Raw genomic sequence first — 26712 nt, 5'->3', positions numbered from 1 at the left:
GGGCAACTGGCTCCCGGCAGCCAATCAGAGTGGGGCTCTGTCTGGTTCTGTGATGGGGGACGGATCCAGCCAGGGCCCAACGTGTGGGCTGGTTCAAGACCTGCCCGGGGCGGGGCGGGGTGAGGTGGGGGATGCACCCCAGATGTACCCAGCTGTTTTCTGCTGGCTTTGGCAATCCCCCAAGGCTGTCTGAGCATCCCCCACCCCCGCCTCCTTCTCCCCAGTCTGTGGCCGCCCCAGAGCTCAGTACCGGAGCGTGGGGGGTGAGGATTCGATGGAAGGTGAGTGGCCCTGGCAGGCGAGTCTGCTCTGGTACAACAAACACCTGTGCGGGGGATCCCTCATCTCCAACCAGTGGGTGGTGACGGCGGCTCATTGCTTCCAACGGTGAGTGTCAACGTCCCTTGATCCCGACCCGCAGCCCCCTGCTGTCCCAGTCCTGGGCTCCTCCCACCCCCGGTGCTGCCGGTGCCCCTCAATGCCAGCCCACAGCCCCCTTTTCTGACTCTTCTCTCTGCTCTCAGGAGTACAAACACCTCCAACTATATGGTTCTGCTGGGAGTCAACGAATTGGCCAACAGTCAACCTCACAAGCTGTCCTTGGGTGTGAAACGCATCATCCGCCACCCGAAATACTTAGGGGAATCTTCCAGCGGAGACATAGCCTTGGTGGAGCTGGAGAGACCCATCCAATTCACCGATTATATCCTCCCCATCTGCCTCCCAGCTGCCTCTGTCCAGTTCCCAGCAGGCATGAAATGCTGGGTAACAGGCTGGGGCAACATCCGGGAAGGTGGTAGGTGTCTTTGGGAGCTGGGATCATGGCACTGGGGCAGAGAAACTAGGAAAACGGTGGGTTCAAAGGGTGGGTGGGAGTCAGCAGTTGGGATGATGGACGCAGAGGAAGGGGAGGTTATTTAGCAGGTTCGGGATTTGGGATTTCTTTTCCCGAGACGATTCATGATGGGAAATGGTCTACGAAGAAGTTTATGGGGTGCATTCGAAAAGGGGGAAACCAGGGAACCCGTAAACAAAATCGGATCCCCAGAAATGAAACAGAAACCGATGAACGCAATTGATAAAGAAAACTTACCAATGAAAGACAATAAACAAACAACTTAGAAACAAAACCCAACAATCAATCAAAGGAGCACAACTGATAAACAAAACCCAATAAACAATAAACAGAATGTGATAAATGAAACTGCTAAACAAACCTGAGAAATGATCAAAGGAGCACGACAAACAAAACCAATAAACAAAACCTGATCAGTGATAAAAGAAACATGACAAAGCAAACCCAGTAAACAAAACCTGATCAGTAAAACACCATCAACAATAAATTAAACACAAGAAACAAAACATGATAAAAGTGGAAGGTGATAGAAGGAAACTCAATAAGCAAAACCCAATTAGCGATAAGTGGCTTGCGATAAATGAGAAACAACCAACAATATGTGAAATACAAGAAACAATAAATGAAATAAGATTAAACCAACCACAGTAAACTACAAAAGTAACAAGATAAATGACAAATGAAATAAAATAATTGAAACATGTTCAACAATAAATGAAACATAAAGAACAAAGAAACAAAAATGCAAGGCCAGTAAATGAAACATGATAAACAAAACACCAACCGCGATTAACAAATGCCCAATAAACGAAACATGAAAACTTATAACAGAAAAACAAAACCCGGTAAAAAATAGCTGATAACTTGGTAGAATTTGATTTCTATTTTTTTATAATTTCAACAGATTTGTTTTCATGCACTTTTTCCTATTTTTATCCATGTAAATTGCACAAAATTATGAGTTTTAAGCATCTTTTTAGTTTCATCAATCTAAATTTTCAGTTGTGGGAAATTATGGGGAGCCATCAGACAACAGGGTGCATCAGACAATAATTATTTAGTGACTGTAGACATTGATTTCAAAAAGTGAAAGCTTTATAACCGCTCAACACAAATTGTCAAAATCACATGGCAAAAAGATACAAAGTAAATATCCTTAAATCAAACTCTCATAAGTTCTCAAGCAGCATTTTTCTTACTTTGGCGATGTGTAAATTTCTGTTACGATAATGGAAATATTTTTTCATCAGTTTGTGTGTGGATGTGTGTACGGTGAAACCTGATGTTTACCAACATTTACTGCTAAAAATCGAATCCTACAAGTCTACTGACAACAGAAACATGAAACCTGATCAACAAGATTCGATAGATGTAACATGAAACCCAATAAACGATCTCCAATAATGGCAACGTGAAACCTGATGAATAATACCCGATAATAGAAACCATAAACAATACCCAATAACGGAAATGCAAAACCCAATGAATAATACCTGATAAATGTAACATGAAACCCGAGAAATGATATCGATAATTGAAATAAAAAACCCAATGAACAATACCCAATAACGGAAATATGAAACCCAATGAACAATACCCAATAAACGCAATGTGAAACCCGATAACCGACACCAATCATGGAAACCAATAACCAATAACTGATCATAGAAATGTGAAACCTGACAAATAATACCCGACCATGGCAACATAAAACCCAATAAACAATACCCAATAAATAATACATGAAACAACCCAAACCTTGAGAAACAAAATCCCTTAATGAAATGTCAGGCATGAAACCCAAACCCCAATACAGCCAACTCGACAAGCAAAACACAGAAACAGATCAATGAAACCAGAAACCCGGCAAATGAAACCCACTGCTCGAGAAAGGAAAACGGATAAGTCAAACTGAAAACCTAATCAGTGAAACCCAACCAAAGAAACGATAACCGATAAACGAAAGCCAACAACCAATGAAAACCAAATCTCCCAAAACAGAGCCTGATCCTTTGAAACCGACCTCCCTCCCCACCAAAAAAAGGTTAAACAAATCTTGGGTGAGGAAAACTTAAACCCGTTAAACAGGAATTCAAACAGTGAATGTCCACCGTTGAGTCCAGAGAGATTCCCCTTGACTGAACAAGGCCCATCACAGATGTTCCCATGGGGACTGTGTGATGGCACCCAACATGGACAATTGCTCTGGATGAGAGGGGAAATTCTCTGATCTCCCCCCATCCTCCACTCCCTTTGGAATCGTTGGCTCTGCTTCAAAGCCATCTGGGCCCCTCACCGTTGTCTCTGGTTCTCCTTCCCAGAGGACCTGCCAGCCCCACAGACCCTCCAGAAGCTTCAGGTGCCCATTATAGACCAGAAGACCTGCAGGTATCTCTACAGCAAGGCGCTGGGGGGGAAGTTCCCGCCCAAGTCCATCCAGAATGACATGATGTGTGCCGGGTATGCTGAGGGCATGAAGGATACATGCAAGGTGAGCGCCCCCCGGCCAGGGAAGGCGGAGTCCTGACACCCTCCCTGGGTCAGACCCATGGGCCCATCTAGCCTGGTATCCTACCTCTTGCCCTGGTCAGATCGTGGGCCCATCTAGCCCGGTATCCTGCCCCCTCCCTGCTGTCCCAGCTCAGATTCATGGGCCCATCTAGCCCGGTATCCTGCCCCTTCTCTGCTACCCAGGACCAGCCCATCTAGCCGGGTGTTCCATTGATCCGGATTCCCTCCGGCAGGAGGCAGTGCTGCTCACACGCACACAAGGCCCCGATCCCCAGCACCACTCTCACGCCCCTTCCCACACCCCGTCTCTGCCTCTGCCCCACAGGGGGACTCCGGCGGCCCGCTGGTCTGCAAGGCCTCCAAGGAGTGGCTGCTGGCCGGGATCGTCAGCTGGGGCGAAGGCTGCGCCATCAAGAACCGCCCTGGGGTCTACATCCGCCTCACCTCCTATGAGGCCTGGATCCATGACCACGTCCCCAACATCGAGTTTGTGGCAGAAGAGAAGGGGAGGAACGTGTTCGGGAACGCTGGGGCTGGCTGGGCCGCGAGGATCGGCACGACCACCTGGCTGCTGCTGCTTGTGGGGCTGCTTCTCCTGGAGGGCTAGAAAGGGCTACCGGGGGGAGAGGCGTCTCCCTCCCTGTCCCCAGGCTGGAAGGGGGGTGGGATCTGTCAGTGCCACCTGCCCAGAGGGCACCACCCCATGCACTGAGCTCCCGGGGAGGGCACCCCCGTCTCTCTCGCTCACACCCATGGGGGAACGGGGCAGCGTGAGCAAACTCAGCATCTGTCTGCCTGTCCTTCCGCAGCCGTCCAGAGCCCAACTCTCTCGCCTGTCTGATCCAAGCCTTATTTATTGATCAGAGTCACTGGATTTCTGTCTGTTGGCCTCTCTACCCCCTGCTCTGTCTGCCTGCATATCCCCATGCACATGCCTCCAGCCAGCCATCCCTAATCTCCATATACCCCATCTAAGCTAACCTATCTGTCTATCTGTAACAGGGTCTGCACCCACCTCTGGCGAGCGCCCCCTCTGGTGGGGCCTGTCTGCATTCGTTCAGTTCCGGTGACCCCCTTTGGTGGTTCTCAGGTGTTTTTTTCAATGACTCAGCCCTCCGGCTGAGTCCCACGCACTGTCTGCATGTGAACCAGAGCAGACCCCTTCCGGGGCATACAGTCCACCGGGGCCTCTCTCAGTGCCCCTCTGGTGGTGTCTCTCCAGCTCTCCCTGGGCTCAGTCTCTAAATAGCCCTGGCCCTGGTATGGGGCCATATCCCCAGGGCTTCCTCCCTGCAGACACTATCTTCCTGTGGCCTCCAGCTGGGCTCAGTCCTTCGTCCCGGCAGCCAGCCAGGAGCTCCTTCTTTTCTCCCCTGGTCCCTGCTAGCAAACTGTCTTTGGCTCAGTCCTAGCAGCCAGCCAGGAGCCTCCCCCTCCCCTGGTCCCTGCCCCCAGCCAGTCATGCGCCCTTTCTTCTCCAGCTCCAAGCAGCCACTGACTGCTAGTGCTCCTCTACTCTGCAGCTCCTTTTATATGGCCCCCCGGTCCCTGATTAGCCGTTCTAGCAGCCCCTCTGGTTGGCTCCTCACAAGCATTTGAGGCCGCTTGGAGGACCCCTCCCCTGCTCCTTTCCTGGGATGGTTGTGGCAGGACCCTCAAGCCTCCAGCAGGGGACTTTGGGACTAGTCCACCCCATCCATCCATCTATCTATATACCTATCTATCTCTATACACCCCCTCTATCTATCTATCCATCCCCACACACCCCCTCTATCCACCCCCTCTATCTATCTATCTATCCATCCCCAGATACCCCCTCTATCTATCTATCTATCTATCTATCTATCTATCCATCCCCAGATACCCCCTCTATCTATCTATCTATCCCCATCCACCCCATCTATCCACCCCCTCTATCTATCTATCTATCCATCCCCAGATACCCCCTCTATCTATCTATCCATCCCCAGATACCCCCTCTATCTATCTATCTATCCATCCCCAGATACCCCCTCTATCTATCTATCTATCTCCCCTACCAAGTCAGAGATCTGACTATATAAACCCAGTGTAGATGAGATTCCATATTTATTATTTTTTGGAAGGGCTTGATAGATTTTCATTCCCCCCTCAGAATGTTTCAATAGAGATAAATGAAAAAACCTGCCCTGAAGAATTTAAAATCAGTGGCTGATTCACACTGCAGCCACGAGGCTAAGATAAAATACAGTCAGCCTACCGAGACTCGGCCTAGGAAAGTAGAATTGGATACACTTGTCAATCCACGGGAGAGTTGTGTTGGGTGAGAAATGAGATCCGCTCCAATTAGATGGAAAAATTTCTGATGGAATATTTTTTGGTTGGGAAATGCCGATTCATTGAGATCTAAATATTCCATGAGGACAGGTCAATTTCAAGGAAATTTCATTTCAAAATCAAAAGGTTAAGCATCTCAATTTTTCATTTCAAAACTGTATTTCACTTTGAAATGGATTTGATTTTCTATTCTGTTATAAATAATAAAGAATAGGCTAGAAAATAAAATTTAAAAATATAAAAGTCAAATTAATATTCCTAAAATACAGTAGAAGTTCAAGAGATGAAAAGACAAGAAAAGACAAAGAAATGTTCTGATTTTTTCATTTTGAAAGAACTTTTTATTCTGAAATTGATTTGATCTTCTATTCTATTATAAATAATCATGGAATTTAATAGACTTTAACATAAAATAAAATACAAGATCAAGAAATGAAAAGTCAAACCCCATTTGAAACACTTAGATCAGGTTAAAATATTCCAATTTTAATTTCAAAGTGATTTGAAATATATGAATATCGTCGTCTATAAAATAAAATTCAGAATATGAAAATTAACTACAAAATAAAACGTAAGATCAAGAAAAGCAAAGTTGAAATTGAAATTAAATATTGCAATTTTTCCTTTCAAAATGTATTTTATTTTATATTCTATTATCAATTGAGTAGCCTAGAATAGAAATATATATATATATATATATATATATATAAATGAAATACAAAATAATACAGGATGAAGAAATGACAAGAAAAGTGAAGTTGAAATTGAAATGAAACTTTATGATACTTTGAAATGTATTATGCTTTATAGTCTACATAGGAGGGTATATAAGATACTATACCACATACACACACACTATTCCTCTTGAGCTTGTATTTTATTTTCAAATAAAGAAATGGAAAGAAAAGTTGACATCGGAATGGAACATTTTGATCAGATTGAAAAGTTCTGACTTTTCATTTGAAAATGTATTTTCGCTCATAAATTATAAAATAAAAAGACCAATCAGATACAGAAACGTGGAAATCAAAACAGTCTTTGGATCAGAACAATACATTCCATTTTTTTTAAATTTTGAAAAGACTTTTCAGTTTGAAATTTATTTTATACGACACATTATAGGAAAGAAAAACATAGTATGAAAAGAGCAAGAACATCCACTGAAATTTTAAAAAATCAAATTCAAAACTTGATTTTTTTCAAAAATGTTGTTTTATGGAAACGTAAAATGTTGGGGGGGATTCATTCTGAATCGGAAAGGGTTTAGGATTAAGGATTTCCAGATCTGGAACAGCTTTAATTGGAAGGAACTCCCTTTACATCCAACTATTAAATTCCACCAGGGGCAGATTTAAGGGGACCACTGAATTTTTGGATCTTTTCTCTAGTTAAAATACTCTCTGACTTTACCTTGCAATATAGTTTATGCTTTTGTTCTCATTTGATGTTCACAAAAGGGGGTGGCAGGACCACAGTGTCTAGTGGTTACAGCACAGAGTCTGGAGCCAGGACACCTGGGTTCATTTTCCAGCTCTGGAAAGGCAGAGGGATCCAGTACGTAGTGGAAGGCGGGCTGGGAGCCAGGATTCTTGGGTTCTATCCTAGCCCTGGGAGGGGAGGGCTGGGAAACAGGACTCCTGGGTTATGTGCCCAGCTTTGGGAGGGCAGGGGGGCCTAGTAGGTTAGAGCAGGGGGCGTGGGAGCCAGGACTCCTGGGTTCTAGGTCTGCCTTTTAGAGGGGAGTAGTGGTTAGAGGTGGTAGGATGGGAATCAGGACGCCTGGGTTCGATTCCTAGCTCAGAAAGGGGACCTCATATGGGGGGGTGCATTCTGCTCCCAGCTCTACCACCAGTTTACAGTGTGACCTCGGGCCAGTCAATTGGCTTCCCTCCATTCCCCCCACCCATCTGTCAAATGGAGCTTGTAAAATTTTCCTACCTCACAGGGGGATGCTGTGAGAAGCCACAAAGGAAAGGGTTGTGGTCAGTCTAGGGGTAAGGAATTACCCCCCTCCCCCATTTCAGACATACACACCGTTGCGGGGTGTCAATTCTGCTCTAGATGTGAGGTAGCTTTCTGCCTCTGTTGTTAATAAAAAGCCTTTGATGCAAAAATGAATCGAAGCTGTGTCTATTCACAATCCAGGGGTGGGGGGAATAAGGGAAATAAGGGGTGTGGCTCCTCTTAGCTCCTCCCACAACATAGGTCCCACCCACTTGGGATTTCAAAGGATTGTATGATCCCTATACAATACAATCCTCCTTTTTTTGTTCCAATCAGCCATGAAATGGCACATCTAGTTCTGGGCAAATAATTGATTTTTTGAAAATCGGGGCAGAGGGGATGGGTTGAACTGAAAAATTAGGTTTTAGACATTTTTAGTGACTTGAAAATGCAAACAAAAAAAATCCATCAACTGAAATGTTTCATTTTTAAAAAATCGAAACATTTCAACTGTTTTTTTAAAAAAAATTTGGGGGAGGGTTAAGTTAAATTACAAGGAAGCTTGAACAACGAAGTCATTGCAAACTGAAAAGAATCAAAATGTTTCAACCGCTTTGAAACATTTTAAATTTTTTTTACATTTCAATTGAAGGAACTCTTGAAACGCCATGTTGTTTTGAAGCAAAAAACCCAAATCTTGCAACCACTTTGAAACACTGCTGATGTTTCTTTAAATTAAATTAAACAAACAGTCTTTTTGAACCAAAAGAAACCAAACCTTTTTGATGTTTGAAAAATAAAAACATTTTGTTTAGAAAATGTTGGATTTTTTCTGACTTTGTTTTGATAAAAGAAATTTAGCAAAACCAATACAAATTCACAAAACATTTTTGGGGGTCACCAACCCTGCTTTTTTTTTCCTGGCTTAACAATTTTGGTTGCAAAAATTCCCCTCAGTTCCAATTATGTTTATTGGTAGACTTCAGAATTAACAAACATTCACAATATAGGGTTAGCAGGACACATGCCTCTTGGGGCTATCATGCCAGGCTCTCTGCAGACTCAGGCAGATGCCCCCATGTCAGTTCAAACCCATGCCCGATTGTGACATTATTATCGTTAGGTTTCAGAGTTAACACTCATTGAGCCCATTACATTCCATCTGTCAGCTGACCATTTGTTCAGGCTGCCTGCAGATTCAGACAGATGGCACCGCATTGGTTACACACCGTTCTATAATGATCATAACAGAAAAATTACGATCATCGAGTCTGAGGAGCCCTGATGGGGTGGGTCTGTACAGCACCAAGCACAACAGAAGACCTGATGTTGGTCGGGGAGTGCAGTGCCTGACACGATTGGTGACTCTGGGGGCTACCATCCCACAGATATGCAGTCCCTATTTTTTCAACCTCATGCATTTGCAAAACCACTGGCTGCCCACGCCCAGCTTTTGTCATGCAAAAGAACTTATATAAACCTCCAAAGCTCAGCAACAATTAGGTGACACAGGAGGTGTTGTTGACAGTTGTGATAATGGGTGAGGCATCGCCAAGACTCAGTTGCAACCTGTGCCAATCGCGATGAGAGATAACTTGGGATCTGGCCATACCGGTCGGATGAGAATCCCGGTTGCCAGCTTCTTGTTTTTCACGCTGCTCCCATCTTCGAGCTGGCCTTAAAATTGGAGCCAAAATTCCCGTCCCCTTAAGAAGAATCCCATGTGGAAAGATTTAAGAGGTCATGATGGACAAAGAACTCAATGTGAGCTCCCGGCGTGACGCTGTACCTCAAAGGGCTTACGCGGAGATTTTACCTCTGTATCGGTGAGACCGATGCTGGAACACTGCGTCCACTTCTGGCACGCGCATGTTAAAACGGCCGTTCAAAGAATCAGAGAGGAGCCACAAAAACTATCCGAGGGCCAGAGAAAATCATGGGAAGCTTACAGAGCTCGGCCTGTTTAACTCGCTGGGGCGGTGCCTTGATTTGGGTGGAGCAGAGAAACACACACACACATGTCTCAGCATCTGTGCGGTGTGGTCGGTGCCTATAAATTCACCGCAGTCGCCACCTTGCTTCTGGCGCTTCCGGGCCGCTGAGCTCGGGCAAACGTGGTGACGGCCACGGCCGAGTTTGCTAGCCGGCTGGCTTTTATGGCAGCCAAGGGACGAGAAAACAGGGTGACACGTTTGGGGGACATTTGTACCCCCCACACACACACTTCCTGGGGTACCCAGGGCTCCCTCTTCACCACCTGCCAACTGGGGTTCAGCCCAGGAGTGCCGGAAGCTACCTAGACATGGGGGGCCACCAGGGCCCGAGCCATGGCCCCGCTCCCTGGTCCACCCCTCACCCTGAGGCCCTACTCTCACTCCGGCTCTCCCCCCGAGGCCCCGCCCTCGCTCCGCCTCTTCCCTGAGGCCCCGCCCCCACTCGCTCCTCTCTGCCCCCTCCTCCCATCACTCGCCCTTAAGGCAGATAAAAAGTGGCGGGGCCATGCCCTGCCCCCCATTCTGGCACCCCTGGCTCCATCAGCCGCAGGCAATACAAGCCCCGCCCTCTAGGCCTTCGCAGAGCCCCGCTCTCCTATAGTAATATATGGGGATACACCCACCTCACAGAACCGGAAGGGACCTTGGAGGTCATCGAGTCCAGTCCCCTGTCTTCACTAGCAGGACCAAGTACTGATTTTGCCCCAGATCCCTAAATGGCCCCCTCAAGGATTGAACTCACAACCCTCACGCTAGGGATTAGCAGCAGGCAAGCGCCCAGCCTTGACCGTCTCCCTGGTCCAGTGGATGCTTGCAGAATTTACAGATATCTGCGTCTGAGGACGGCGGGCACCCCTGCTTACCAGTTCCAGCCTAGCACACGGCCCTTCGAGAGGCTGCTAGTGACAGCTGGTCGGTGAGCGTGTCACACGGCAGAGAGAGCCGAGTGACAGCATGGAGAAGCCTTGGAAACCACCAGCTGCCTGCGTAGAAAATGACGCCCGAAGCCGCAGTGTAGAGCCTCGACTCAGCCAACAAGATACTCTCCTGTCTAGCTAAAGATTGCTCAGCGACTGCCCTTCCGGCGATTTACAGCCAGGTTTGGCTGTGATCCTCTGGGCACCAGGCAAACGCAGGGTCAACTTGCTTCCTAGGCGAATTACCCTGCCAGTCTCTTTGCCCCAGAACAACCCGTTGTCCTTATTCCAAAACCCAGCACCCACTGCTTAATTTGTGCCAGGGCTGAGCCCCGGCACCTCTGGGCCTGGCAGTTCACAGGCCCAGCACCTCTGGGCTCGGCCGTTCAGAGCCCGGCACCTCCAGGCCTGGCCGTTCAGAGCCCCGGCACCTCCGGGCCTGGCCGTTCAGAGCCCGGCACCTCTGGGCTCGGCCGTTCAGAGCCCGGCACCTCCGGGCCTGGCAGTTCACAGGCCCGGCACCTCTAGGCTCAGCCGTTCAGAGCCCGGCACCTCTGGGCCTGGCCGTTCAGAGCCCCGGCACCTCTGGGCCTGGCCGTTCACAGGCCCGGCACCTCTGGGCCTGGCCGTTCACAGGCCCAGCACCTCTGGGCCTGGCCGCTCACAGGCCCGGCACCTCCGGGCCTGGCCGCTCACAGGCCCGGCCCCTCTGGGCTCGGCCGTTCAGAGCCCCGGCCCCTCCGGGCCTGGCCGTTCAGAGCCCCGGCCCCTCCGGGCTCGGCCGTTCAGAGCCCCGGCCCCTCCGGGCTCGGCCGTTCAGAGCCCCGGCCCCTCCGGGCCTGGCCGTTCAGAGCCCCGGCACCTCCGGGCCTGGCCGTTCAGAGCCCCGGCACCTCCGGGCCTGGCCGTTCAGAGCCCCGGCACCTCCGGGCCTGGCCGTTCAGAGCCCCGGCACCTCCGGGCCCGGACGTTCAGAGCCTGGGTTAAAAAGAGAGGAAGTTTGCAGCAGCCGGGGGAGAGGCTACCATCACTCTCTGACTCTGAGAGGAGAGAGGAGAAAACCCCAGGGGAGCTGTGGGGAAAGGAGGCATGAGTTGACACCCAGAGAAACAGCAGCCAGGAAGGGGACTGTGCAGACCTTGGCTGGCGGTTAAAGGGTCTGGGCTGCAACCCGGGGTACAGGATTTCTCTGCCAGCCACAGGCACAGGACCATCAGAGGCCCCACGGGGACAGCTGGTCCGGGGAGACTTTGATACCGCGGAGGTGGGGGGACGATGTGGTGAGCCGGCCGGAGGGCTGAGTCGGGAATAGGAGGCGCTGTGACACACAGGAACAGAGCGCATCACAGCGGCGGAGTGGTCGCCAGCAGAGGGCGCCGTGTGCGAAGGAAGCTGCCACGCCACGCCTGGCCAGAAGGAGGCGCTCTTGTGACAGGGCGAGACGCACAATACGCTTCACACAAGCGAGCGGGCAGATAGCGTTACCCTCCTCTACCCCCGCCCGAGAGAAACCCGCCCGAGGCCTGGGCACCTCCTGCCTTAACTTTCTGGCTTGAAGAACAGAATTTGCAGTGTCGTTACACAACTCCTTCGATATTCTCCATGCACCCAGCTTGCAAGGATTGTGACGGCCAGCGGGCTCTCAGCAGAGACGTCACATGCTCCCCCCCTTTGCGGAGCTAATATTCAGACATCTGACCTAGGGGATCCCTGTGAAATCCTCTGCACCCCATGCCCTTTGCCAGCTGGCGGCTGGTGGTCGCACGGGCGATTGACCATTAGAACAGACCCTGATGTACAGCAGCTGACGGCCCATCCCTTGACGGCTTCCTAGCCAGCCTGGGCACCTATCCGGAAAATGCATTAGCCCAATGCAAGTTACAGGATTCAATAGAGGAGGACGCAGGAGAAATTTACTAGCCCGTGAAATATGGGTGGCCGGACTAGGTGATTGAACAGCCCCTTCTGGCCTTAACTAGCGAGGATTCAGCTTTCTCCCTGTGGCTTGGTCCTCCGACCAGCGTTCTGGCAGCCCTAGCAAATTCATCACACCGATGCTTCCCTGCGGGGCGAGGTGGCCCATTGCACCAGCCGGCCCCTAGAGGGCAGCATTGAGAAGCAATGCCGTATTGGCTCGACGGACAGGCTTCTGAGTGACATCTCTGAGTCACGTTGTCCAAACTGGTGGCCGCTTGGTCTCCAAAGAGCCCGAGGCGCCAGCCGTCGAGCCGAAGGGCGAAGAAAGCGAGCCGGCGCTGTGCTTGGGTTCTACGCTCTTCAGGCCAGGGGCTGTCCTTCTGCTCTGCGCTTGCACCAGCATGGGGAAGAGGTGAACACCGCTTCCCGCGAGCTGTTTGATGACACATTTAATAGGGGTAGGAATATGATCTCGGTGACACGCACACACACACACACCCCGATTTCAGCGTACAGCAGCTAAAGATCAGGCACTTCTCTCTTGCCCAGAAAGCAGGGGCTGTACGAATAGCCGTGCCCCGAAATCAGAGCCCACCTCTGAGATCCGCCGCCCAAATCCTTCCCAGAACCCAAAGCAGGAAGTGGGTGTGAAGCAGCGATGGGGAAATCAGCTGGGACCTTGCATAGCCGGGGTGGGAATAAATCCTGTGGGCGGCGAGAGGAAGGGAACAACAGCACACGGCTGCCATTGATTGGGGGAATATGCGTCATTTGAGGAAGGCCTCGGCGTCATGGTTTCCTCTTGATATATGGGCCAGGGAAATTTCTGGGCAGTGGAGTGTTTTGAGAGCAGATTTGCGTACCTGTAAGTGGCAGCATGATGCACAGAGCATTTTAGACACTAGACCCCACTACCCTCCCAGCCCTAAAGATAGAACCCAGGAGTCCTGGGCCCCAGCTCCCCGCACCGGTTTCCTTTGCCTCACAGAGTGAAAGGTCAAGAAGTCAAGGCCTCTTGGCGGAGACAGGCAGGCACTCCCCAGTAATGGCAGCCTTGCCGGCCAGCTTGGCATGGCGACAGGCCTATGATTTCTGGGAGCCACCCTGGGAAGGGCTGCTGTAACCACTCAGCCTGGCTGCTGTACCCCCTCCCTCCTGTTCGACATGCTCAGTCATCCCAGCCTGGGAGGGATTAGCTTGGCAGCAGTTTTGTGCTGATCCCAGCAGCCATAATTAACACTAGTGATGTAATCTACTAGCCCTCACACCCCTCCCACAGGAGGGAGAGATCCTGGGAGTCCTAGCTCTCAGCCCCCCACTCTAACCCATTAGATCCCCCTCCCCAAGAGATGCAGACAGAACCCAGGAGTCCTGGCTCCCAGTCCCCTCTGCTCTAACCTACCAGTCCCCACTCCCCTCCCAGAACCGGGGATAGAACCCAGGAGTCCTGGCTCCCACTCCCCTCTGCTCTAACCCACCAGTCTGCACTCCCCTCCCAGAGCTGGGGAGAGAACCCAGGATTCCTGGTTCCCAGCCCCTCCCCCCTGCTCTAACCCAGCAGACCCTTCTAGGCAGGGGCCTAGGAGATGGGGCAGGGTTGTGTGTGTCCCCTAGTGATCAGAACACTATTTTCCTGTCCCCCTAGTGCCTCAAGGCTGTGGGCCTCGCAGTAGGGGAACACGTGCCCTCCCACACCCCGGGGCTGGTGGTTCCAGTGCATCACTTGGGCAAGGGTATCAGCTAGCCTGCTCCATGGGTCGCTGCCTACTGCCCAGCGCCACCCCGCCTTGCCTCTCCAGCGGTTCTTCCCCCTCACTCACAGGCTCTCCGCGCTCTGCTCCGGGTGGCATGGGGCTCCAGCTGTGCTCCTGCAGGACCTACCAGTGGAGATCAGCTCCCGTTCACAGGCCTCCCTGACTGAGCTTCGCTGCACCTCCACTGACAGCCTGCCAGGCAGGTGTGACTGGGTGAGACCTCCGGGCCCAGAGACGCTCCTTAACCATCTGTTTCCCAGCATGAAGTTTGTACAGCCCATCACAGGTCCAGAAGACGGTCCTTCCAGCCAGGGCCCCAGGAGACACGGTCCTTCAAGCCAGGGCCCCAGGAGACACGGTCCTTCAAGCCAGGGCCCCAGGAGACACGGTCCTTCCAGCCAGGGCCCCAGGAGACACGGTCCTTCCAGCCAGGGCCCCAGGAGACACGGACCTTCCAGCCAGGGCCCCAGGAGACACGGACCTTGGCTGCAGGTGATGTCTTCTGTACAAGCTCATTCGCGCTGGGATAATATGCAAGGTGCTTTGCCGTACGGGTCCTTGGAAAACAAGAATTCCATTTTGAAAAGACAAAGAGGTTACTTTTTTCAATCCCCGTCATCATGAAACTCAGACCCAGCTTCCAGTTCTCGCGGTGCCTAATATAGCAAAGGGACACGATGCAGGGTCTTCCACACATGCTCAGTGCAGCTGATATCACTCCCAAGGGGACGCTGTCTTGCAGAAATGACTTGGGCCTGTGAAAGCTAACTCCCTTCAGTACCTCAGGTGATCCTTGTATTGGTAAAACAATCTACTGATCATGTGTGAAACCTGATCCCCAAAGCCTCCTCACTTGCCAAATTCAAAGGGATTCTCCCCAGAACACTGCAAGGCATCTCGCTAGCCTCGGGGCTACTTCCCTGCCAAATGGCTGCTTTCTAGCTCCACCCACTTCACTGCCTCCAAATAGCAACATTCCCAGGTCAAATCCGCCCTGCTCCCTGCTCCATCACATTGCGACTGTCACCTGACACGCTAAATTTACTTCTGAGCCCATTTTCTCTGCCTTGTTGAGCCAGACACGCTAGCCTGCTGCAACACAGACCCAGGTCTGCTCCACGCCCCTAAAGCTGCAGACTTTAACCAAAAACTGCTCAGCAGGTCACCTATCTCCAGCACCCAGACACCCCGCTCCCAATGGGATCCGAACCCCAAATAAATCTGTTTTACTCTGTATAAAGCTTATACAGGGTAAACTCATAAATTGTCCACCCTTTATAACACGGATAGAGAGATGTGTACAGCTGTTTGCTCCCCCAGGTATTAATCACTTACTCTGGGTTCATTAATAAACAAAAGTGATTTTATTAAGTATAAAATAAAAAGTTGGATTTAAGTGGTTTCAAGTAATAACAGACAGAACAAAGTAAGTTACCAAGCAAAATAAAGTAAAAACATGCAAATCTAAGCCTAATCTCACCCTCAGAGATGTTCCAATAAGCTTCTCTCACAGACTAGACTCCTTCTTAGTCTGGGCCCAATCCTTTCCCCTGGTACAGTCCTTGTTAGTTCCAGCAGACATCTTCGGTGGAAAGCAGGGGTGTTCTCATGCCTGAGACCCCCTTTTTTCTGTTCCACCCCCTTTGATATCTTTGGCACAAGGCAGGAATCTTTTGTCTCTCTGGGTCTCCACTCCTCCTTCTCAGTGGAAAAGCACCAGATTTAAGATGGATTCCAGTATCAGGTGACGTGATCACATGTCACTGTAAGACCCCAGCTTCCATTCTTCCAGGGCTGGCCCGCAGGCACCCAGGAAAGTTTGCGAGTAAACAGAGCCATTTACAACCAATTGTTCTCGTCAATGGGAGCCATCGAGATTCCAGGCCACCATTAATGGTCCACACTTTGCATAATTACAATAGGACCTCAGAGTTATACTTCACATTCCTAGTTTCAGATACAACAGTGATACGTGCATACAAATAGGGTGAACACGCTGTAGATTATAAACTTTGTAATGATACCTTACAAGAGGCCTTTTGAATAAAGCAGATTCCAGTTACGTGATATTTACACTCATAAGCATATTTCCATGAAACATTATGAAATGCAACGTCCCAACTTCCCTTTTTTTATTTTATTTTTTTTAATTAATCCTGCGGCCTGTCAATTTCATTGGGTGGCCCCTGGTTCTTGTGTTATGTGAAGGGGTAAATAACACTTCCCTAGTCACGTTCTCCACACCACTCGTGATTTTATAGCCCTCAGTCACATCTTCTCTTGGTCATCTGTTTTCTAAACCGATCAGCCCTCATCTTTTTCGTGTCCCCTGGTGTGGAAGTCGTTCCGTACTTCTGATCATCTTTGTTGCTCTTCTCTGAACCTTCTCCACTTCCACTGTATCCTCCCTGAGATGGGGCAGAACTGGACCCAATATTCAAGGTGTGGGCACACCATGGCTTTAGATAGTGGCATTATGATATGTTCTGTCTTGTCCCTCCCTTTCCGAATGGCTCCTAACATTCTGTTCACTTTTTCACCATGGCTTCACGCGGTGCTGAAGTTTTCAGAGAACCATCCACGGTGACTCCAAGATCTCTTGCTTGTTTCTTGTTCTCGGCAACTCCCAGTGGCAGGGAATCCTGCTGACTAATCACACGATGGCTGGGAAACAATCTCCTTTTATCATGTTCATATTTCCCAACAGTTCAATATGATTGAACGTTATGAGACAAGATGGATTTTTTTGGCTAGCTGATGATTCCAAAAAACCTGCGGGGGGGGCGGGAGTTTAAGGTGGCACCAAAAATGAATTTTTTTGAAACTTTCTTCAAATCAGGGAGCAGGGGGAGGAGAGGGAATTGTTTCAAGTTAAATCGAACAGTTTGTTTCAACAAAATCAAAATATTTTTGTTTGCTTTTAGACCATTTTAAATTTTTTAAAATAAAATAAAATGTTGAGAGAAAGGGCCTCCTATGGATTTGTAAGTTCTATCACTGGCTCTGCGAGTGGGTTAGAGCAGAGGGGACTAGGAGCCAGGACTCCTGGGTTCTCTCCCCGGCTCTGGGAGAGGAGTGGGTTAGAGCAGAGGAGCTGGGACTCTTGATGGGTATTCCCAGATCTGTGAATCTCTCCCCTGCCTCGGTTTCCCCCTCTTTCAAATAGCTATACTACCACCTCAGCCTCCTTTGCCAATCATGCCAAGACTTGAGCACACAATGCTGCCGCCCAACACGATTATCCCAGGCGGGCTACACATGGCAAAGAGTGATCTGCCCACGCTCCCCATTGTTCCTTATTTCCCAGCAACATTTCTAGGTTTCGCTGTCCTCCCACTCCAATTACAGAGCCAAGAACAATTTCCTGGCCAGCTGTTCCCTCCCTTAATATTCATCCTTCTAGGCATCCTGGGCCAGAGACACCAGTCAGACTGGAGGTGAGCTGTGTTATGTTTTACTGGTATCTCCTCCCGGAGTAGGCGTATCAGTTGGCCAGGTGTTGGGTGTGCCATCGACCAAGCTAACAGGCTCTGCCAACCAGAAGATCAAGCTCTCTTATCACACGTGAATGCACAGAGCTGCTCCTTAACCCTCTGTTCCCAGTGTGGGGTTTGCACAGCCCATCGCAGGTCCAGGAGACCGTCCTTCCAGCCAGGGCCCCAGGAGACATGGTCCTTCCAGCCACATAAGAACATAAGAACGGCCCTACTGGGTCAGGACAAAGGTCCATCTAGCCCAGTATCCTGTCTTCCGACAGTGGCCAATGCCAGGTGCCCCAGAGGGAATGAACAGAACAGGGAAGCATCAAGTGATCCATCCCCTGCGCCCATTGCCAGCTTCTGGCAAACGGAAGATAGGGACATGATCCTGGCTCATAGCCATCGAGGGACCTCTCCTCCATGAACTTATCTAGTTCTTTTTTGAACCCCATTATAGTCTTGGCCTTCACGCCATCCTCCGGCAAAGGGCTCCACCGGTTGACTGTGCGGTGGGTGAAGAACTATTTCCTTTTGTTTGTTTTAAACCTGCTGCCTATTATTTTCATCAGGTGACCCCTAGCCCTTGTGTTTTGAGAAGGAGTAAATAACCCTTTCTTATTTACTTTCTCCACACCAGTCATGATTTTATAGTCTTCTACCATATTCCCCCTTAGTCGTCACTTTTCCAAGCCAAAAAATCCCAGGCTTATTAATCTCTCCTCATACGGCAGCTGTTCCAAACCCTAATCATTTTTGTTGCCCTTCTCTGTACCTTTTCCGATTCCCGTATATCTTTTTTGTGATGGGGCGACCACATCTGCACGCAGTATTCAAGATGTGGGCGTACCATGGATTTATATAGAGGCAAGATGATATTTTCTGTCTTATTATTGATCCCTTTCTTAATGATTCCCAGCATTTTGTTCACTTGTCTGACTGCCGCTGCACATTGAGTGGATGTTTTCAGAGAACTCTCCACAGTGACTCCGAGATCTCTTTCTTGGGTGGTAACAACTAATTTAGACCCCATCATTTTATATGTATAGTTGGGATTATGTTTTCCAATGTGCATCACTTTGCATTTATCAACATTGAATTTCATCTGCCATTTAGTTGCCCGGTCACCCAGTGTTGTGAGATCCCTTTGCAGCTCTTCGCAATCAGCTCTGGGTTTAACTATCTTGAATAGTTTTGTATCATCTGCAAACTTTGCCACCTCACTGTTTACCCCCTTTTCCAGATCATTTATGAATTTGTTGAATGGGACTGGTCCCGGTACAGATCCCTGGGGGACACCACTATTTACCTCTCCCCATTCTGAACTGACCGTTTATACATACCCCTTATTTCCTGTCTTTTAACCAGTTACCAATCCATGAAAGCACCTTCCCTCTTATCCTTTGTTAGTCTGTGTCAGCAAAAAGAAGGAGTACTTCTGGCACCTTAGAGACTAACAAATAAATGTGTTACTCTCTAAGGTGCCTCGAGCACTCCTCGTTCTTTTTGAGTTTCATTAGTACCACGGTCAGAGAACAAAAAAACCCAAGATAAGAGAATCCCCCTCGCAGATCTGCCAATTCCCCTGAAGGCAAGACAAACATTAAGGCTGCTGCCACTTGCCCCGCCATCCCGAGGTCCCGCTGAAGGTCGGGTTTGATTCCCTTTTTATCCACTTGTTCCTTCCATCCGCCTGTTTCCAAGAGCGTAGTTGATTAAGTGTTGGTCTCCTGCCCCTATTGGCCATTCCGGCTGTCTATTATGAGGAGTCCCAACTACTGTCGTAAACATTCGTGCGGAGAGCTGGGTCTCCATAAAGTGGAGTTAGGAAGGTCGGGCTGAATAAAGCTAATAGTCTGCCACAATGTATCTGTAGCTAAATCTTCTGACCCAAGGTTACTTACTCACGCCGCTACTACTACTAGGACTCAAGCTGAATACTAGGCCTCAGGCCCACTCCAAAGCCTAATTTTAAATGAACGTTACAGTTCGTTGCATGCGCCTACTTGCACTGTAGCTTTAGTTTCATTGGCACTAAATTAGAAACACCAGCAGCTCACACCGACGGGAACCTCGAACAAACCCATTGCCAGCAAGCGTAACTGTGTCATCTGCAGATATAATCAGTGATGGCTTTACACCTTCTTCCAGGTCACTGAGAAAAACAGAGGACCAAGAACTGATCCTTGTGGGACACCCCACCCTGTAAACACAGCTACATCCCCCCAGTAAGTGTGTGTGATAAGTCCCCGTCCTGTCTCCAGCCCGCAGAGGACATGCGTTGTTAAAGCACCTGGCTACGGAGCCTTGACCCTGTCACTCAAGTTGCAGCATCACATGCTCTTAGTCCTGGAGATCCCCAGTCCAGTCCGTGGTGGTGGCCATCCAGCACCCCCCTGCTCAGCGATGACTCCCTGTTACTAATTGCATTTGCCGGGAGCCAGCTAGGTTGAATTCATGCTCTGGGAGCATCGCGCTGGGAGCTCTCTCAGAATCACTGTTGTGCTAACAAGAGCCTTGTCTGTAAGACACGGGAGGTGATTGTTTCGCTGAGGAGGCCTCAGCTGGAGAATTGTGTTCAATTCTTTAGGAGAGATGTGGCCAAACTGAAGAGAGTCCAGAAGAGAGCCACAAAAATGAGAAAAGGTTTAGAAAACACCACAGCAACAGGCCTTGAACCTGGGCCTACAAGGTAGGGTTTATCTAATGCCACCACCACACCACTACGCATCAGCTGTAAAATGTGTGTGTGCATTAGCACCTAATAAACCCGGTGGAGCTAAATACCACAGGAAGTTCCACCTCCAGGCCAGACTGACAGCTTCCCTCATGGCCCCTGATTGGTCCAGGCCCCTTATTTAAGCCCAGGAAGCCTTCCAGGAAGCAGCTGTGAGCCAAGGTCAAGATTAAAGGAAAGATTAAAGAGGCTAGGACTCTTCAGTTTGGAAAAGAGAAGACTAAGGGGGGACATGATAGAGGTATATAAAATCATGAGTGATGTTGAGAAAGTGGATAAGGAAAAGTTATTTACTTATTCCCATAATACAAGAACTAGGGGTCACCAAATGAAATTAATAGGCAGCAGGTTTAAAACAAATAAAAGGAAGTTCTTCTTCACGCAGCGCACAGTCAACTTGTGGAACTCCTTATCTGAGGAGGTTGTGAAGGCTAGGACTATAACAATGTTTAAAAGGGGACTGGATAAATTCATGGTGGCTAAGTCCATAAATGGCTATTAGCCAGGATGGGTAAGAATGGTGTCCCTAGCCTCTGTTTGTCAGAGGATGGAGAGGGATGGCAGGAGAGAGATCACTTGATCATTGCCTGTTTGGTTCACTCCCTCAGGGGCACCTGGCATTGGCCACTGTCGGTAGACAGATACTGGGCTAGATGGACCTTTGGTCTGACCCGATACGGTCTTTCTTATGTTCTTATGTTATGTTCTTATCTGTGTCTTGGTCATCTGACTCCTGGCTCTGCCAAGCCGGAGTTGTGAAACACACGAACCATGAGGAGAGGTTGAGAGAATGGGCACATTTAGTCTAGAGCGGAGAAGGCTGAGGAGGAAGCCGATAGCAGCCATGGGAGATGTTCAGGGCTGTTAGAAAGAGGATGGGGATCAATTGTTCTACATATCCATTGAGGGTGGCACAAGAAGGAATCCACTTAGTTTGTAGAAAGGAAGATTTGGGTTAGAGATTAGGGGAAAAAATCTAAGAGTAGCTCATCACTGGGGCAAGCTTTCAAGGGAAGTTGAGGAATCCCTGTCACTGGAGGGGGTTAAGAACAGGTGGGACAAACCCCTGTCGGGGATGGTTGAGGGTTACTTGGTCCTGCCTCACCGCCGAGGTCCCTTCCAGCCCTGCGACTCTGTAAGCGGGGCTGATTTCTCCTTCCCCGGGTGCCTTGGCATAAGCCTTCGGCTTCAAGCAGGGCTTTGGATCAAGGACCGAGCGGCCGGCACCTTCCAGCGTGACGGAGCCATGGGGAGTGCGTCACGGAGCAAAACAGGCTGATAAACATCTTTCCCTATGGCACGCCCTTGCCTGGCCAGTAATGCACAGCCTCCTCTCCTGACCCTGCCGAGGGAGGGTGGATAATGTGTGTTAATTACAGCCACTGCCCACCTGCTGGCTCCCAACACTTCACAGAGGTGAACAACTGTGGCCTCGCACCACCCCGGGGGAGGCAGAATGAGCTCATTAGCAGGAAGGAAAAGGAGATATTGATCTGCCTGAGGTCACAGCAAGGGATGGAACCCAGGAGTCCTGACTCCCAGCCCCACCCCTGCTCTAACCCCTAGACCCCACTCCCTGAGCCAGTGATAGAACCCAGGAGTCCTGACTCCCAGCCCCCCTGCTCTAACCACTAGACCTCACTCCCCTCCCAGAGCCAGGGATAGAACCCAGGAGTCCTGACTCCCAGCCCCCCTGCTCTAACCACTAGACCTCACTCCCCTCCCAGAGCCAGCGATAGAACCCAGGAGTCCTGACTCCCAGCTGCCCCTGCTCTAACCACTAGACCCCACTCCCCTCCCAGAGAGAGAACCCAGGAGTCCTGCCTCCCAGCCCCCCTGCTCTAACCACTAGACCTCACTCCCCTCCCAGAGCCAGGGACAGAACGCAGGAGTCCTGACTCCCAGCCCCTCTGCTCTAACCACTAGACCCCACTCCCCTCCCAGAGCCAGGGACAGAACGCAGGAGTCCTGACTCCCAGCCCCTCTGCTCTAACCACTAGACCCCATTCCCCTCCCAGAGCTGGGGAAAGAAGTCGATGGGGACCTGATATCAGTGCGGGTCTGGGCAGTGCCCACCACAGTAGGGGGACCAGACCCACCCCGGGTCTGTGCAACACCTGGTGCAACGGGGAACCCTATCTCGACCCGGAGTGGGAGGGGGTCTGTTCAGTGCCCAACATCACGTGGGGGTGGCCCTGATCTCAGTTGTGGCATCAAGGCCTCATGTTCCTGGCCTTCTGGACCCAATTTCCTGGCCACTTCTGGAGAACTTGCTGAAGACTGATTACTGCCTGGGGATCCCAGCGAAGGGTCCTCTCATGGGGCGACAGCAGGAGATTACAGCCAGGCGTGAGCTCAGAGGAAATACGCCGCTAGCCACTTCCACGCCTGCCTTCGCTGTTACCGAGGGCTTCATACAGGAGTGGCCAGCTGGCTCCCAGCGACTTGTGGGCCAGCTCGTCTCCTGGCCAGGGCCGGCTCCAGCGTTTTTGCCACCCCAAGCGGCAGGGGGGAAAAAAAAAAAAGCCGCGATCGGCGGCACTTCGGCGGCAGCTCTACCGCCGCGGCGTCATCTTTCAGTGGCAATTCGGCGGCAGGTCCTTCCCTCCGAGAGGGACTGAGGGACCCGCCGCCGAAGAGCCGGACGTGCCGCCCCTTTCCGCTGGCCGCCCCAAGCAGCTGCTTGCTGCGCTGTGCCTGGAGCCGGCCCTGCTCCCGGCGTAAGGGGACTGAAGTCACCGGTGTTACACAAGGGGGTTAGGTAGCTCCTGCGTGTCTGAGCGCACGGCTGAACGTGCTTGTTTTGTCTGGCACCGCTGAGTAAAACTGACACACAGGAAGCAGCCTAGCTAATGGCGCTAAAAACGCCTCTGCAGATTTTACTCCGGTGTAAACCCGGAGCGACCCCTGTGGAGTCAGAGCTGGATTCTGATCTGTGACCGCAGTATAAATCTGGAGTGACCTCCACTCATGCCAATGGAGGGAGGGCCAGATTCTAATCTCAATGACAGTGGTGTAAATCCGGCGTGACCCCCACTGACGCTAGTGGAGTGAGGGCCGGATTCTGATCTTAGTGACCGTGGCGTAAATCTGGAGTGACCCCCACTGATGCTAGTGGAGTGAGGGCCAGATTCTGATCTCAGTGACCGCGGTGTAAATCTGGAGTGACCCCCACTGATGCTAGTGGAGTGAGGGCCGGATTCTGATCTCAGTGACCGTGACATTTCTTGGGGGGGGCCAGTACAATTGTCCCCCTTTTCTGTTCACAAAGCAGACCCACAGAAGGGGGTGGGGCTGTTTGCTACGTCTCATTTCCATTGTCATAGGCCCCAGTCCCCAAAGGTGCCCAAATCCCATTGCGCTAGGTGCTGTACGTTATTTATTAGGTGTATTATGGTAGGAGCCCCAGTCCCGGACCAGGACCCCATGGTGCTAGGAGCTGCATGTTGTTTATTAGGTGTATTACGGTAGCACCTAGGAGCCCCAGTCCCGGACCAGGACCCCATGGTGTTAGGAGCTGCATGTTGTTTATTAGGTGTATTATGGTACTGCCTAGGAGCCCCAATCACAGACCAGGACCCCATAGTGCTAGGAGCTGCATGTTAGTTATTAGGTGTATTATGGTAGCAACCACTTCTCACTCAGGATCCCAGTGTGCTTGGCGCTGTACAGACACAGAACAGTGTCCCCCCCCGCCGCCCCAAGGGGCGCATGGGAACGACACCAGGGGGAGCTACGAGGGGTCAGAGAAGCAAGGGGTGGGGGTAGGGGGGAGTTGGAGAATCGCATTGGAGAGTGGGGTGGAAAGGGAGGGTCAGGCTGAGCAGTGGGGGATAGTGAGGGACCTTCCGCTGTCCCCTCCTCCAAATCCCACCCCCCAATGTCTAGCCCCACTGACTTCAGTGCCGATCCCCATAGGGATGCCTGCCTTGGCATGGGGAGGGCGGCCGGGCTGTGCGGATGGATGGACAGACAGGAGAGTGACGTACAGATATGGTCTTCTGGTGCCAGGATAACCCTTGTCGAGGGGCAGTGGAGGGGTGGGGGAAGGAGCTGGGCTCTGACAGGTGGGGATGCTGAAAATGATATTTTAAAAAAATCCAAGGAAATCAAAAGCTCCCAAATTCCATTAATGCCAAATTTAAGTTGTCTGGGGGTGCCTGGGGGAGCCTTCCAGAGAGTGAGTGAATTTTAAACGGCTGAAAAACCAGGCAAGGAAGGGTTAAAGTAATACCACTTTAAACCGTTTAAAAAAACCTGTAACACAAAACGAACGTACACACGGCTCAGCCGTCGTTCTGCCCTCTTTGAGCTAAGCCCTAACACGCCAAGAACACACAGACTAGCAAGAGATGGAAAACATTTGGCAGAAACTTTTTCCTACTGAAAACACAGATTGGATGACCCGCAATAGTTTCACAAATTTGCGTCACAAGAATGGCCCCAGCGGGTGAGACCAATGGTCCACCCAGCCCAGTGTCCTGTCTTCTGACAGTGGCCGGGTCCAGATGCTTCAGAGGGAATAAACAGAGCAGGACTGTTATCAAATGAGCCAACTCCTGTTATCCCGGCTTCTGGCAGCTGGAGGTTTAGGGACACCCAGAGCATGGGGTTGTGTCCTGCCCATCTTGGCTAATAGCCACTGATGGACCTATCCTCCTTGAACTTATCTAATTCCTTCTAAACCCAGTTATACTTTAGGCCTGCACAACACCCCCTGGCAAGGAGTTCCACAGGTTGAGTATGCGTTGACTGAAGAAATACGTCCTTCGGTTTGTTTTAAACCTGCTGCCTAGTCATTTAATTGGATGACCCCTGGTTCTTGTGTTACGAGATGGGGTATCTAACACCTCCTTTTTCACTTTCTCCACACCAGTCAGGATTTTATAGACTTCTATCGTATCCTCACCTCAGTCGTCTCTTTTCCATGCTGAACTGTCCCAGTCTTTTTAATCTCCCCTCATAAGGAAGCTGTTCCCTTCCCCTAATTATATTTGTTGCCCTTCCTTGTGCCTTTTCCAGTTCTAATATATAGATAGATAGATAGATAGTGTGACGGGTTCAGTCACAGAAACCCCCTTGGGACTGTCACCTGATGTGCTGAGACAACCTCTGAGCCCATTTTCCCTGCCAGCCTGGGACTCCAGCACCCTGCCTTGTCGAGCCAGACACGCAAGCCTGCTGCAACACAGACCCAGGTCTAGTCCACACCCCCAAAGCTGCAGACTAAACTGAAAACAGCTCAGCAAGTAGTATTGTCTCCAGCACCCACCGAGAAGCTATGCACAGCTGTTTGCTCCCAGGTATTAATCACTTACTCTGGGTTAGTTAATAAACAAAAGTGATTTCATAAAGTATAAAAAGTTGGATTTAAGTGGTTCCCAAGTAATAACAGATGGAACAAAGTAAGTTACCAAGCAAAATAAAATAAAACATGCAAGTCTAAGCCTAATACATTAAGAAACGGAATACAGGTAATATCTCACCCGCAGAGATGTTCCAATCAGCTTCTTTCACAGGTTAGACTCCTTCTAGTCTGGGCCCGATCCTTTCCCTGGTACAGTCCTTGTTAGCTCCAGCTCAGGTGGTAACTAAGGGATTTCTCATGACTGGCAGCTCCCTTTATTCTGTTCCACCCCTTTTATATCTTTGGCACAAGGCGGGAATCCTTCCTCTCTCTCTGGGTCCCCACCCCGCCTTCTAAATGGAAAAGCTCCAGGTTAAGATGGATTCCAGTATCATGTGACATGGTCACATGTCCTGGGAGACCCCAGCCTCCATTCTTCCAGGGCTGGCCTGCAGGCACCCAGGAAGGTTTGCAAGTAAACAGAGCCTTTTACACGTAATTGATTCTGAAGCGCCCTTAATGGCTTCCACTTAATATGTTTACTTCAGTAATACAAGTTTGTATCTTATTCTCCTAACTTCAGACAGAGAAATAATACATGCAAACAAATGGGATGATCACACTCAGTAGATTATAAGCTTTGTAATGATACCTTACAAGAGACCTTTTGCATAAAGCATATTCCAGCTACATTATATTCACACATAAGCCTATTTCCATAAACATATGGGGTGCAGCATCACACCCTCCTCCTGGACTTGCTGCCGGAGTCTTGGACACTGTCCATGGCGGAGGCAGGACATGGCAAATCCCTGTTTGTCTCTGGCCACACCCCCTTCCAGTATTTTTAAACCCTATGAAGTCATTCATAGGTGTTCTGGGTTTCTATCCCTGGGCGCTTGAAAGCACGTTGGGGTGCAGTATTGTTAACAGAAGGCAGACA

The 26712-nt window shown here is 50.2% G+C and overlaps 1 protein-coding gene across 1 annotated transcript; it reads left to right on the top strand.

The window, feature by feature from the left end:
- The first annotated feature begins 116 nt into the window (after window positions 1-116).
- LOC120403326 (serine protease 27-like) lies at window positions 117-4609 on the top strand. The gene is made up of 4 exons (XM_039534307.1): window positions 117-387; window positions 525-796; window positions 3178-3347; window positions 3693-4609. Exons 1-4 carry the CDS (start codon window positions 275-277, stop codon window positions 3972-3974), a joined length of 837 nt encoding a protein of 278 aa, XP_039390241.1. The 5' UTR covers window positions 117-274; the 3' UTR covers window positions 3975-4609.
- The last annotated feature ends 22103 nt before the right edge of the window (window positions 4610-26712 follow it).

Source organism: Mauremys reevesii, linkage group 4 (genome assembly GCF_016161935.1).
Source record: "Mauremys reevesii isolate NIE-2019 linkage group 4, ASM1616193v1, whole genome shotgun sequence".
Lineage (NCBI taxonomy): Eukaryota > Metazoa > Chordata > Testudines > Geoemydidae > Mauremys > Mauremys reevesii.
Note: the sequence above shows the minus strand (reverse complement) of the source record. Positions and strands in the feature narration are given on the sequence as shown.